Here is a 14,597-nt window from a genome sequence, read left to right as displayed (position 1 = left end):
AGCCAGTCTGCAGGGAAAGACAATTTTTGAACAGGGGATTCATGAGTAGATCTGTCATTGTAGTGGGCATAGGGAGTGGCCTTGAATAACAGGAAGTGGAACCACTGCCAAAGCAAGGGTCGAATAAGAGGGGTTTGATTTGATTTGATTAAATTTATATGCCGCCCTTCTCCCTCAGGACTCAGGGCGGCTCACAACCATAAAAATTAAAAAACATAAAGTAAAATTTTTAAAAAAGAATTAAACAATAGATGCAATAATTACAAGACAATTTAACCCAGTAAAAAGCCTAATTAAAAAACGTAGTCAGTCCAGGCCCGCTTGTTGGAACAACCGGGTCTTCAGGTCATGGTGGAAGGACCGAAGGTCAGGGGCTGTCCGCAGCTCCGGGGCTAGTTTATTCCAGAGGGTTAGCGTGCCCACAGAGAAGGCTCTTCCCCTGGGGGTCACCAGCCGGCATTGCCTGGCCGATGGCACCCTGAGGAGGCCAACTCTGTGGGAGTGAACCAGGTGATGGGAGGTTGACAATGGCAGCAGGTGGTCTCGCAAGTACCCCGGGCCTAAGCCATGTAGGGCTTTAAAGGTTATTACCAGTACCTTGAATCGCACCTGGAGGGTAACCGGAAGCCAATGCAGCTCACGCAGGAGTGGTGTAACATGGGAGTACAGAGATACTCCCATAAGCACCCGCACGGCTGCATTTTGCACCAGTTGAAGCCTGTGGGTGCTCTTCAAGGGCAGCCCCATGTAAAGAGCATTGCAGTAATCCAGGCGAGAAGTGACGAGGGCATGGGTTACCGTGCATAGGGCATCTCGGTCCAAAAAGGGGCACAACTGGCGCACCAAGAAAGTAACTTAAGAAAACATCTTTGTCCCCTCTCTGGTTCACTTAAAAATAAAGTGAGGAGGGTAGAAGCACATTTAAGTCTCTCAAAATTCTTTTACTGTAGCTGTTGCAATGGAAGTAGTCCTGACTTATATAGAATTGGTTTCTTAGTCTGCTTTATCTTGCAGAGCTGACAGTTATTTGAATCAATTCCTTAGATCCAAGTATCCATAATGGTTATTGAACTTGCTAGACACACTTTACTTCCTGATAAATTATAGCTGGACTGATTTTTTTTGTCCCTCTGTCTTTAAAATTACATTTCCTAAATGTTTCAGGGCTTTATATTTATATCAATACATTTTATTGACCTGCAGTCAAAGACCAAAAATATAAAATAATAACACTAATCACAGGCTGTCCTTCAAAGAGGCCAAATGGCTATTCCTGCTATTTGTCACTAGGACAGTCTATTGATAATATAACTGGAGTTTTGCTTTCTTGCTTCTTAGCTATTATTTTTTCTCAGTATGTATTCACCTTCTACTTTCATCTAGCAATTTTTTTCCTGAATTTAATTTAATTTAATTTAATAATATTTCTATACCACCCTTCTCCCGAAGGACTCAGGGCGGTGAACAGGGCAAGAATAAAAATACAGGATTACAAAAGTTAAAAAATAATTAAATACATGCCCATATACTAAAAACAATTAATACATCTTAAAACCCCAATAAAATAATAATAACAACCCCCTAGTCCCCCATCAGGCCAGGCCAGCTTGTTCAAAAAAGTATGTTTTTAGCTCGCGGCGAAAGGAGCGAAGATCGGGTGACGTCCGGAGCTCAACCGGTAGCTGATTCCACAGCTCCGGGGCGCCCACAGAGAAGGATCTCCCCCTGGGGGCCACCAATCGACATTCTCTGACCGGTGGCACCCTGAGGAGGCCCTCTCTGTGGGAACGCACAGGGCGGAGGGAAGTTGATGCCGGCAGCAGATGTTCCCTAAGGTACTCTGGACCCCTGCCATGTAGGGCTTTAAACACCATTACTAGTACCTTGAATCTCACCCGGAAGACAACTGGCAACCAATGCAGCTCACGGAGCAGAGGTGTGACATGGGAGTATCGGGAGACTCCCAACACAACTCTCGTGGCTGCATTCTGTACCAGTTGGAGCCTCCGGGTGGTCCTCAAGGGCAGCCCCATGTAGAGAGCGTTGCAGTAGTCTAGTCAAGAGGTCACGAGCGCGTGAGTGACCGTGCATAGATCATCCCGGCTTAGATAGGGCCGCAACTGGCGCACCAGGCGAAGCTGGGCGAAAGCCCCCCTAGTCACAGCCCCTATGTGATCTTCTAAGGTAAGCCGTGAATCTAGGAGGACTCCCAAGTTGCGAGCCCTATCTACGGGGGGTAATAGTTCACCCCCCATAGAAAGAGGTGGAATATCCGAATAGACCTGGGATGAAGGTATGCAAAGCCACTCAGTCTTGTCGGGGTTGAGTTGAAGTCTGTTCCTCCCCATCCAGACCCGAACCGCCTCCAGGCAACGGGACATCACGTTGAGGGCATCACTGGGGTGGTTTGGGGTCGAAAGGAAAAGCTAGGTATCATCAGCGTACTGATGATAACCAACTCCAAAACCACGAATGATCTCACCCAGCGGTTTCATATAGATGTTGAACAGGAGAGGTGAGAGGACCGACCCCTGAGGAACTCCACAAACGAGAGACCTCGCGGTCGACCTCTGCCCTCCTGCCAACACCGACTGCGAACGTCACTGGAGATAGGAGGAGAACCACTGTAAAACCGTGCCTCCCACTCCCAATCCCCCGAGACGCCGCAGCAAGATACCATGGTCGATGGTATCGAAAGCCGCTGAGAGGTCTAATAGGACTAGAACAGAGGAATGTCCCCTGTCCCGAGCCCTCCAGAGATCATTCACCAGCGCGACCAATGCCGTCTCCGTGCTGTACCCGGGCCTGAAACCCGATTGGTAGGGGTCCAAATAATCCGCTTCATCCAGGACCAGAGGGAGCTGATGCGCCACCACACTCTCAACAAACTTCGCAAGAAAGCGAAGGTTGGAGACGGGACGAAAGTTGTTCAATACAGCTGGGTCCAAGGCAGGCTTCTTGAGGAGAGGCCTCACCACTGCCTCTTTCAAGACGGCGGGGAAGCTACCCTCATTCAAAGAAGCCAATATAACTGCCTTATTTTTAATCTTATATTGCTACTAAATCTATTTTGCAACTGCTTTGATGGCAGGCTTCTTAAATTATTAATGAAATTGTTTGTCACTTAATCACTTCCTGATGTATTTGCCCATGTTAATATATGTTTATATAATATATAATGCTAAATGACTATTTCTGTGGACTGTTAGGTACAAAGGTATTGATAGGAGTATTCCTGCAGTTGAGCAAATGATAAAAGCAGCATTTCCCTGATCACCAGGAGTCTAGTTAAAATGTACCATCACATATGGATTTACAGATCTGTAAATCTATATAGCCCGTAGCCCCTTCCTTGCTAGAGATCTGTAGATCTCTTGTTAAGAAAGAGATACATCAACTTTGTCCTAAAAAGAGTTGAGGTGGGGTGGGAATCTTCTCTTTTTCCTGCCACCTATGCTGGACATAGAACACTCCTATCAGGGCCACAGGCTAGCTGTGGGGGCCGACCTCACCTCCAGCAAGAGAATATTTTCTAGCGTGGGGCCACAGCAGGAAATGCTCTTCTCCTGGACCTGCTAGCTGAAACTCTTCAGCAGATGGGATCTGAGAGGGTGTCAAGCTATTCTCCAAAACACCGGAAGTCAAGACGAGAAGCAACTGAGACAAGAAACAAGACAAGAAACTAATCAAGGAGAGAACGAACCTAGAACTAAGGAGAAATTTCCTCATAGTTAGAACAATTAATCAGTGGAACTACTTGCCTCTAGACCAGGGGTCTTCAAACTTGGCCCTTTTATGACTTGTGGACTTCAACTCCCAGAATTCCTCAGCCAGGCACCTGACTGAGGAATTCTGGGAGTTGAAGTCCACAAGTCACAAAAGGGCCAAGTTTGAAGACCCCTGCTCTAGATGTTTTGAGTGCTTCAACACTGGAGGATTTTGTTTCATTTTATTTTATTTTATTTTATTTATAAAATTTATTGGCCACCCATCTTACCATAGGGTAACTTACAGTTACATCTAAGCTAAATCCTAAAAAGTTAAAATCAAACTTTAAAACCAAAGACACATGGGAAGGGTGGGTGTGGAGTGTGTGTGGGGGGGAGAGGTGGGATCTGTTATCAGTCAACCGTCTCCATTGTGCTGTTCCCCCACTGGGGCCCCAAACCAACTGGCAAAGCCACGTCTTCAGCCCTTTACCACTAGGCACCTGGCACATTTGGCCATGATGTGAGGCGACTTTTACCCTATACTGCCCGATTAGAAACTTGCTGTGGGTTAATAAAACATTTCTTATGCTGCTTCCATGGGAATGAAGATAGAGTAAAATTTGGCCAATTGAATTATTGTACTCAAATGAAAAGCATATGGTTCTCTAAATGTTTTGGGACTGCAATGCTAATTGACCTTAGTCATCATAATCAAAATAAGGAATAATGGGATATGTAATTTAGTAATTTCTGAAGCGTCACCATTTTCTTATCCCTCACTGCTACAGCAACATTTCCTCTCAGCATGGCATATTTCTATCCATTAAACCGCAACATTCCTCTGCAGGCAAAGAGTCAAATATGTCAGTGCTACGCTGAAACTGCCTTTGTTTCCATGACTGTGAATGTCTTCTTTTTATTTGACATATTCTTTGAATTGTTCTTTATTTTAGAAAATCAAAATACTATAGCTTGTAGTCATATCACTTTATAAACAAATTAACATTTCCCCCCCTTTTGGCAGCTAGTTTAATAAAAGGTTCAGCCATGAGCTGTCTGCTTTATTGCTATTGTTCTTGTTGTTGCTTGTGAAACTACAGCATGGTTTGTAAAAACAAGTCTCAAAAAGGTACTATATTCCACAATATATAGATAGATATAGATATAGATATATACAGTTAGTCCTCATCTTATGACTGATTGTCTAACAATTGTTCTATGTTATGACAGACCCCACAAAAGTTAATGAGGACCTGTTTTTGAAGTTGCCATAGCCACGCCTCTCCCCAGAGTCACAGGATCACATTTGGGGCACTTGGCAACCAGTTCATCTTTACAGTCATTTGTGATGTAGTCATGTGACCACAATTTGTGACCTTTTTTGCTAGTTTCCAGGAAAAAAACCCCACCCAAAATTGATTTGCTTTATGATAACTGTTTTTCACTTAACAACCATTGTGTCCACTTAATGCCTGCCATTAAAAAATGTCAAAAAATTGGGCTTGGTTACATGATACATGGGTATTCCAAATGTTACTTGAAGAATAAGTCAAGTGTAGATTGATTTTGATTGATCTAAAGTATCTAACATAGAAAACCCAGAAAATATAATGTACAATGGAAAGCAGGGTGAGTAGTATATTAGTTTTGAATTAGTGCCTGTAATTGACAAAAGTAAATAAATGGAAGCTTTGTGAGCTTTAAGAAAACACTAAGAATCACAGAAATAAAAATATAGTAATTTGACCATTAAAATGTATACCACTTTTCTTTTCTTTTTTTCCATTTTTGCCTTCATTAATATGTTTTGCATATAAACCTAGTTGGCAAAGCATGATGATGAATAGGAATTGGAAGCAGATCCAAGATCCTGATCCCTTTCTTAGCCATGTACATGTTCAATGAATTGTAAGGGTCAAAGGTAGTAAAGTCAGAGAAGATGTCTTTTCAAGTAAAGCAGCATGACAGACTTAAGTTTCAAAAAGTAAACTATAAGTAAAAGCAGAATACCTCTTGTAAGAGACAGGGATTTTGAAAAGAAATGAATACTTACAATTTAGAAATAAAATTACAGGAAAAGAACATAAAGACCCCATATATTATTAAACTTTATTTTTTACAAACATGGAGTTGAATATATGAGTAAATAGTAAGCATTAGGGTTGCCAGATTTTAATACCATATTGTGCTGGTATGTGGAAAAGACCTTGGGAAACTGAAGCAAGAGATGAGCCAAGGGCCAAATAAGAAACAGCATAGCCCACAACTGAATAGTTTTGATAGGGCAAAAGATTCAATGTGGCTTTACAATAAAGAGTAATTAGCTCACCCGGTTTTAAATCCTAACTGGTTTATCCTGTGAGGCTAAAAAACTCTCTTCCCCTGTCTCCTTTACAGTTCAAGAAACTTGGTTCCTTTTGAACCTCTTGCTCTGCCCACTATCCAGTTGCAGGCTATATTGTCTCTAAACTGACTGTTCCCATCTCTTGGCCCCAGTCTCCCAAGGTCTTTCTCATACACCATCACACACACAAATTTGGGTAACCACTAGATAGCCACACAGAATTCAAGTCTTCTAGATCAATGTTTCTGAACCTTAGCAACATTAAGATGTATACACGTCAGCTCTCGAATTCCCGAGCCAGACATGGTGGGAGTTGAAGTCCACACATCTTAAAGTTGTCAAGCTTGAGAAACAGGGTACTTGATCATTTTGTTGCCAGCCAGTGGTCATCTGATTTAGTACAGCCATATATGAGAATCCTAATAAGCAATGTAATAACTTTGAACATGAGGAGACTGACTTTCCCTTTCTTAATAATCACAACAGGACACCACAAAAATATTGAGTGTATGGATCTGTCCCTGACTTTTCTGACTTTTAAACAAGATGTCATAAAAGCATATTGGGAAATTAGAATGTTATTCCAGTTAATGATGTAATAGAGGATGTCTCATCACGATAGGAATGCAGGTGTGACATGAAATAATATTGTACGCAAATACCGTTCCATTTATTTTTCTAACCATCTTAAAGAAAAAATGTGCTTTTAAAAAAAAAAAAACCCAGAGGACTCTTTCAGAACGTACTGGTTCCCTGCAGAAGATGCCGAGCATTTTTATGGATTTCTTTCAACAAACTCCAGAGGGCTTGCACTGAGTTTATGTAGAATAACTCCATTCATGAAGAAATTCAATTACTGAGCTAATTATCACCCTGACTGAGCAGTATGAACAAAATTCAAAGTAAGAAGCCACTGAAGAAAAGCCAAATGGCTCAGTTGTCCCAGGAGTTAATTTTTAAAAGAGATCGTACCTGACAGCTGGAAGCTCGTGGCTGAATATTCAGCTCAGTTTGGAATGTTGAGTATTAAAGTTGGACAGATCCTTATAGCATTTAACATGTTGCTGCCATAACTACGAAGAGATTTTAAAGTGAAAAATAGATGTAATCCAACATTAAATGACTAAAAATGTGCACAATGTTTTAGGTTAGTAAACACCACTATATTTTAAAATAGCCACTGTCATTTTAAATAACCAGAGTAAAGCTCAAAGATAGAAGAATAAAAATAAGTGCAGAGTTGGCGTTATTGGCTCATACTGTAAAATCATACTGGGCATTTCCCCCTCTATGTTATATAATATTCTTCCTGATAAATCTGTTTTTAAAATATCCTTGCAATGTTTTAATGGTGATGCTTCAGTTTTGTCATATACAGGTGCAACTTATTGTTTATAACCTATGTATGAGGATTTCAGTTTATCTGCTGGGGAAAAAATGTGAATTCCAAAATCTTAACTAAAAACTACTTGTTTCACTAAACCGGTATTCTATTCATCATCCCTCCTTGTATAAGCAAATATTTTTTTTCTTATCTTTAATAAGTTTATTTTTTGAAATGGTGATATTAATATTTTCTTTAGATGCAAAGAGGCAAACAAGTGATCAGTCATTAATAGCTATTAGGCCAGGGGTATCAAACTCGCAATGTCACGTGACGTGTCACAATGTATCACAACTTTTTTTCCATTGGCAGCAATGGGGTGGGCGCGGTTTTGGCATGACACATCCGGCCCATGGGCCAGCAGTTTGCCACCCCTATATTAAGCAGTGAAATGCTACGGCTACCATTATCTAGAGCAGACATGTCAAACTCGCGACGTCACGTGACGTCGCACAACATATCAGAGCATTTTTGCCATTGCCGCCATTGGGGTGGGTGTGGTTTCCCGATGACGCATCCAGCCCACCAGCTGGCAGTTTGACACCCCTGATCTAGAGTGAAAAAATCTGAACCATTAGATGGCACAGAGAACTACAAAAACCATCTAATGGGCATATACAGCTCAAATATGGTAACCCTATTTTCTACCACCATCCTATGACTATATTTTGGGATTACCTTTTTCTTCACAAGAAAGTGGAAGTGAGATACTTTATTACAAAACCCCTGTTCTCCAGTCTCTGAATTGTTTCATTAAATTGATTTGGACTGGAGGTAGCAAGTTAATTGTCATGGTTCGATAGATGAAACCCATCAAAAGAACTTCAAGGCAAAAATTCTTCCTTAAAGAACATGTTATTCAGGAAACAAAGTATCAGCACTACATAGCTGAACCCAAACACTAAATTCCCTTCCCCCGGATACAAAGTAACAAAGTGCAATTCCCACCCCCAGTAAGCTGTCATAAATCACATTCTCCAATTAGCCTAAATCACAGGCTTTCTCCCTAGCTCCTCAGCCAGCCAAAACATTATCAGCTTGTTCTTGGGTTCCCACAAAGCAGTGTTATTGTTATGGCTAACTGAGCTCAAGCTTTCATCCCCCCCACTTCTGCACCTGATTTCTAAATACCAGAAAAAGCATGTTAAAAGCAAAGAGAAAATGGCTGCAATTTTCATCAGCTGTCAGAGCAGGAACATCCAATGTTTACAGCACTGACCTTAATACTTGTGGGAGGTTCCCTTAGTGGAACCAAGACATTCCAAATTCTATTCTTATCATACATCTGCTTGTTTGATTATTCCAATTTATACAGCTGCTCATCTCATATGTATTCTTCTGTGACTTACAAACATATCAAACTGACAATACAACAATTAAGAACAACACAAAAGCATATAAAAACCGTCATAAAATTCATAGCCGAGGTAACCACATTTGACAGTAACACTCAAAACAACTAGTTGGCCAGCATTGCCACATTCCCTGGTCCCCGTGCCTGAGGGCAAAACCATGTTTTCAGGATCTTTTGAAAGGCCAGCAGGATCGGGAGGAATTTAATTTCTGTGAGAACATTTCTAAGAGAACATTATAAATGTTCAATCATGTGGATATTTTATGCATTCTTAATATTTTTGAACTGAACCTGGCTTTTTAGTGGGTGAGCTTTTTCTGAAAAATGCACAATGGTTCAAATTTTCTGCCTAGTGATTAGTTTTCTTTCCTCCATCTCTGTGGCTTGATCTTTTCTGACTAGCCATGCAGATAAAGTGAAGATACTGAATGATCCCACATATCCTAGTGCAGGGGTTTGCAACCTTGACAACTCTAAGATTTATGGACTTCAGCTCCCAGAATTCCTCAGCCATGAAGTCCACAAGTCTTAAAGTTGTCAGGTTTGCAGACCCCTGTCCTAGTGTATGTATATGATTTATATCTATGGTGATACCAATCTGAGCTAGCAGGGCAATTAAGAGAAAACATAAGGTCTTCTTAAAATGAATAAGCAAAAGGATAAATAATGAGTAAGTAAGAGGAAAATGCAGGTAGTCCTCGACTTCCCATCACAACTGAGCCCATAATTTCTGTTGCTAAGCAAAACAGTTAAGTTTTGCCTCATTTTATGACCTTACTTTAGTGAATCTGGCTACCCCATTGATTTTGCTTGTCAGAAGGTCGCAAAAGGGGATCACGTGACTCCAGAAAAATGAAACCATCATAAATACATGCCAGTTACCAAGCTTCCAAAATTTGATCACGTGACCACGGTGATGCTGCAATGGTCATAAGTGTGAAAAATGGTTGTAAGTCACTTTTTCCAGTGCCGTTGTAACACTGAATGATCACTAAACGAATGTTTGTGAGTTGACGATTACCTGTGAGAGCTGAAAACTACTTTTTCGCTTCCCAAGCTTTGTTCCATCCAGAGGTCCTGAATTTAATCCCTATAATTCATGTGCAGAAAGGCACTGTTTTGATTAAACTGTTTATTGTTTCTTACGCAACTTGAGGGTACTTCTTTATTGTTTCTGGGAACTTGAGGGTACATTTAGACTATAGATAAGGTAAAGTAAGGTAAAGGTTCCCCTGCACATGCCTGCTAGCCGTTTCCAACTCTAGGGGCCGGTGCTCATCTCCGTTTCAAAGCCGAAGAGCCAGCGCTTGTCCAAGGACATCTCCGTGGTCATGTGGCCGGCATGACTAGACGCCAAAGGTGCACGGAACGCTGTTACCTTCCCACCGTAGTGGTCCCTATTTTTCTACTTGCATTTTTATGTGCTTTCGAACTGCTAGGTTGGCAGAAGCTGGGACGAGTAACAGGCGCTCACTCTGTTATGCGGCACTCGGGATTTGACCCGCCAAACTGCCAACCTTCTGATCGACAAGCTCAGCGTCCTAACCCACTGAGCCACCGCGTCCCTAGACTATAGAAAGGAGAGCTAAATTCTGGAGGAGCCAGTTTAAAATATATAAAATTTATAAATATGCACAGAATACATAAAGAGTAAAAGGGAAAACTTCCCTGTACTCTGGCAGACGTAATCTATAGGTATCTTATCTTTTGTTTTTCCAGCACAAAAAGAGCGGACCATTCCAACACAAGATTGGTACTACAGATTGAAAAGGATGCAGGTAGGAAACAGAAAATATTTTTATTTCTGTTTGTGAAGATTTGTTTATTCAACATAATTGAACATATGGAATTGGATTTGTAGACAGATCAGCAGAAGATGTTCCAGGAAAGCTGTTCTGCAAACTGTTGCAGAAGAGCTACTAAAAGATTCCAACCGTACCAGCTGAGCTCATGTTTTGGAGAGCCTGGTGCTTCTTTGCTCCTGGGGATGTTATAAAAGACTTGCATGGAAGATTACACACACATTGTATTAGCAGAAGTACCTAGTTCTTTTCACACAAAGCATCTGTGTTCTGTTTTTGGAAAAGAAGCTGAATCCAATTCATTTACAGTTTGTACTCATGCTACTTTTTTTTCCTCGGGGAAAAAGTGAGGTATAAATCATAAATACTGAGTAAATGGCAAAGTTTGAAGCATAAAGAAAATGTAGCTCCATGGGATTATGACTGATATAAAAATAATATGAGTACAAATAAAATATAATGGAATATATAGCTTTTTACATATTTATATTTACATAAAAAGACATAGTATACTAGTGTTTTATATATACAGTATACATATATCAATATAATGAAATGAAAACAGGTTTTTATAGATTTTGAAATATTGTGGTTTTGCAGAGAAAAATATTTTGATTTAGAAGATGTGTAAAAGAGTTTTGGTGTACTATAAAGCCCTCATTCCTAACCTGAAAGGCTATGTAGCACTGATAGACTGACGTAGTACAGATACCAAAATATATATTTTAAGCAATGGCCAATATCTAAAAAAACCTGCCACACTTCACAATTTTTCTGCTATTTATAAATTAATTTCATTTAATTCTGAGATCTTGCAGACCCCATTGTCAAATGGTGGGGGGAGACATGTGGACCTATAGACAATATATTTTCCACATTTTTCCTTAGGTTATGAGTGATACTCAAAAGGTTTCCTCAATAATATCATGGTCTGCGTTTAGCAGAAGGCTGGGGATCAACTGATTTCAAGCATTTGTGATAAATATATACAGAATCAATGTTTGAGATGTAATAACTTCAGAGCAGCTGTCACCCAATAGGCCCATTTTTGTTTTGAAAAGAAGGGAAGGAACAATGTTAAACAAAAGTATCCTCTCCCCCCCCCAAAAAGATGCTTACACTATGCAGGAAGAGCTTTTAATGACAAAACATAATAAACAATTATGAAGAACCCTGTCCTCTTTTAAATACTATTTTAATACTAGTAGAAATTCAGGATGTTTGCTTTTTTGCTTCAGGTTTTATTATTTATTATCTTAATTTGGGGGTGAGTTTTGAGAATCTTATAAAGATGATTTTTGCCATAAACTTACTTCTTCATTTCTTTCATCATTTTGCCTTCTCCAATCTGAGATCTTCCAGGGATGGTAAGACTACAACTCCCAGACCAGGGAACAGCCAGTGTGGTGCAGATGTTAAGGTGCTGGAATAGGACTGGACAAACTCAGCTTCAGGGCCAAACTCAGTCATCAGTGCTTGTTGGGTAGCACTAGGCAGGCTCAACTATCAGTTCAACGACTTCACAGAGTTGAGGTTGCAAAGCAAAGTAGGGGAAGAAAATACTATATAAACTACTTTGAACTCCTGGGTGAAAGACAGGATATAAACCTGATCAACAAGTAAATACATCTCCTGTTGGACAAATTGGCTAACAATTCTGAAAATTGTGCAGCTGGAGGATGCCACCTCCAAGAGGATACCACCTTACCATCTGGAGGAAAATTTGTTCACCTCCTTGCGACTCTTGTTAATAGTGCAAAACAAAACATACACTGAAACACACATCACATACTGGTGTGACCCAGTTTCTATGAAGTTATGCTAATCTGTGGTAGATTTTCCTTCCCTCCCCCGTCATTCAAAGTAAATGCCTTGTAGACGCCCATTTCTTCTCTCACCTTCTCTCAGGCAGTAGAAAGTGTGTTCTTGTGTTTTCTGTTAAAAAGTGCTTGGATTGTTTTATATATGGTTACAATGTATGGTTTGTTTTGAAATTTGATTTCTTGTTTGTTTTGAATCCCACTGCTCAGAGTTGGTTGATTGGAGTAGCCAATAAGCCCTATAAAACAAACAAACAAATTGTGTTTGCTGAAACAGCACTCTGAGAGCCTACATTAAGGGCAGTTGAATATATTGTATATATACTATACTGATACTCAGTGCTTTTTTTGTAAAAGAAAAAGGTGCCGGAACTCACACATGTCATACAACCCGCCTTGCCTACCCTACAAGGTTCCTGTTCTGAACCAGCCCTCTTCTCGCACCCCTAATCAAAAGAAGAGACTGGAAAGCGTCCAAGGCTAAAAGGCTTCTGCCAAGATTTAATAGTAAACACACAAGAGCTTATCTTCTCAAGCAAAAGAGTTGCTTTCAGCAACCAGCCCCTCCCCAAACACTCCTTTTATAGAGAGCTCAGGGCGTGGTCTCCCTGTGCCTCCTCCCGAGGAGTCCCATAGCCTTTCTTTGTTTGTCCCTGCTCGACTGCCTCCTGCGTCGGGCGTCCTTGAACAGGGCCAGCTGTGGGTCATCATCCTCCGCACTCTCGGGCTCACACAGCTGAGCAGAGGTTCCCGGCTGAGGACTCTGCAAAGTCTCCAAATCATCATCAGCCGGTTCGTTTCCCTCCTCCCCCACATCTGAGTCCTCCGATACATCGGAGCCGGCTGTCGGACCCACAGGCTGACCCTGAGTCACAACACTATCCCGCACCGCAGGGCCCTTCCCCCGGGTCTGCCGATCCGGATGCGGTCGGGATGGGAACTGTTCGTGAAACGCAGTCACCAACGCAGGGGCATGAACGGCGGTCGCGTCTTCCCATGTGAAGTCCTCCGGCCCGTACCCTTTCCACTCGATCAGGTACTGGAAGCGACCTTTCAGCCAGCGGGAATCCCTGATGCTGGCGACCTCGTACTCGGGGGTGCTGTCGCCATCACGAGGTCCTGATGGGGGAGGTTCCGCTTGGCGAAGTGGACAAGCCTGTTGTTCGGGGACCAACAAGGACCGATGGAAGACGGGGTGCACGCGCAGGGAACGTGGCAGAGTTAAACGATAGGCGACCGGGTTGATGACGGCCTCGACTGGGAACGGTCCAAGGTAACGGTGGTCCAGCTTCCTCGCCGGCCGAGTGGATGGTAGGTTCCTGGTGGACAGCCAGACCCGATCCCCCACCGATAGTGGAGGCGTATCCCTTCTCGACCGATCGGCGAACCTCTTGTAGTCGGCCTTGGCCTTCTCCAGCTGCCGTCGCACCAACCGATGGATCGCCTGTAACTCCGCCATGAATTCGTTCGCTGCCGGCTCCGGTGAGTCCACGGGAGAAAGGGGGAAAAACCGGGGGTGATAACCCACATTGGCCAAGAACGGTGTCATCTGCGTGGAGGTGTGCTGCGAGTTGTTAAAGGCAAACTCGGCTATGGCCAAATAGTCCACCCAATTGTCCTGCTGCAGGTTAACGTAGCAGCGCAGATACTGCTCTAAGATGCCGATGACCTTCTCGGTACCCCCGTCGGTCTGAGGATGATGCGCGGACGAGAGGCAAACCTTAATGTCCAACGCCCGCATCAACTCCTGCCAGAAGCGGGCTGTAAACTGGGCCCCCCTATCGGAGACGACTCTATCGGGAAGGCCGTGCAGCCGGAACACCTGTTGGATGAACATGCGACTAGTGGCGCGAGCTGACGGTAAGCCGCGACAGGGGATGAAGTGCGCCATCTTGGTCAACATGTCCACCACCACAAACACTGTCGTGAAGCCGGAGGATGGGGGTAGATCCGTCAGAAAGTCCATGGACACAGCCCCCCAGGGTCTCTTGGGCGTTGGCAAAGGCTGCAGTAAACCAGGCGGGGCCCCTGTCGCTGACTTGGCCTGCCTGCATGGGACGCAGGAGGTGACATAAGACTGGACATCGTGTCGGACTCGGGGCCACCAGAACGTACGGGAGACCAGGTTCAGAGTCTTGAACAGGCCAAAATGCCCCGCAGCCGGGTTATCATGACATTGGCTG

At 42.7% G+C, this 14,597-nt stretch overlaps 1 protein-coding gene across 1 annotated transcript in view; it reads left to right on the top strand.

Annotated features, from left to right (window-relative positions):
• Positions 1-14,597, top strand: part of PCNX2 (pecanex 2) — a gene marked incomplete at both ends in the record, with an annotated part of 114,397 nt that overhangs the window by 74,216 nt on the left and 25,584 nt on the right. Inside the window, one exon of the mRNA XM_083371500.1 lies at positions 10,512-10,570. Within this exon, the coding sequence (XP_083227626.1) occupies positions 10,512-10,570 (59 nt within the window). The remainder of the gene's footprint in view (positions 1-10,511; positions 10,571-14,597) is intronic.

Source organism: Vipera ursinii, assembly GCF_947247035.1.
Source record: "Vipera ursinii genome assembly, chromosome: 1".
Classification (NCBI taxonomy): Eukaryota; Metazoa; Chordata; class Lepidosauria; order Squamata; family Viperidae; genus Vipera; species Vipera ursinii.
Note: the sequence above shows the minus strand (reverse complement) of the source record. Positions and strands in the feature narration are given on the sequence as shown.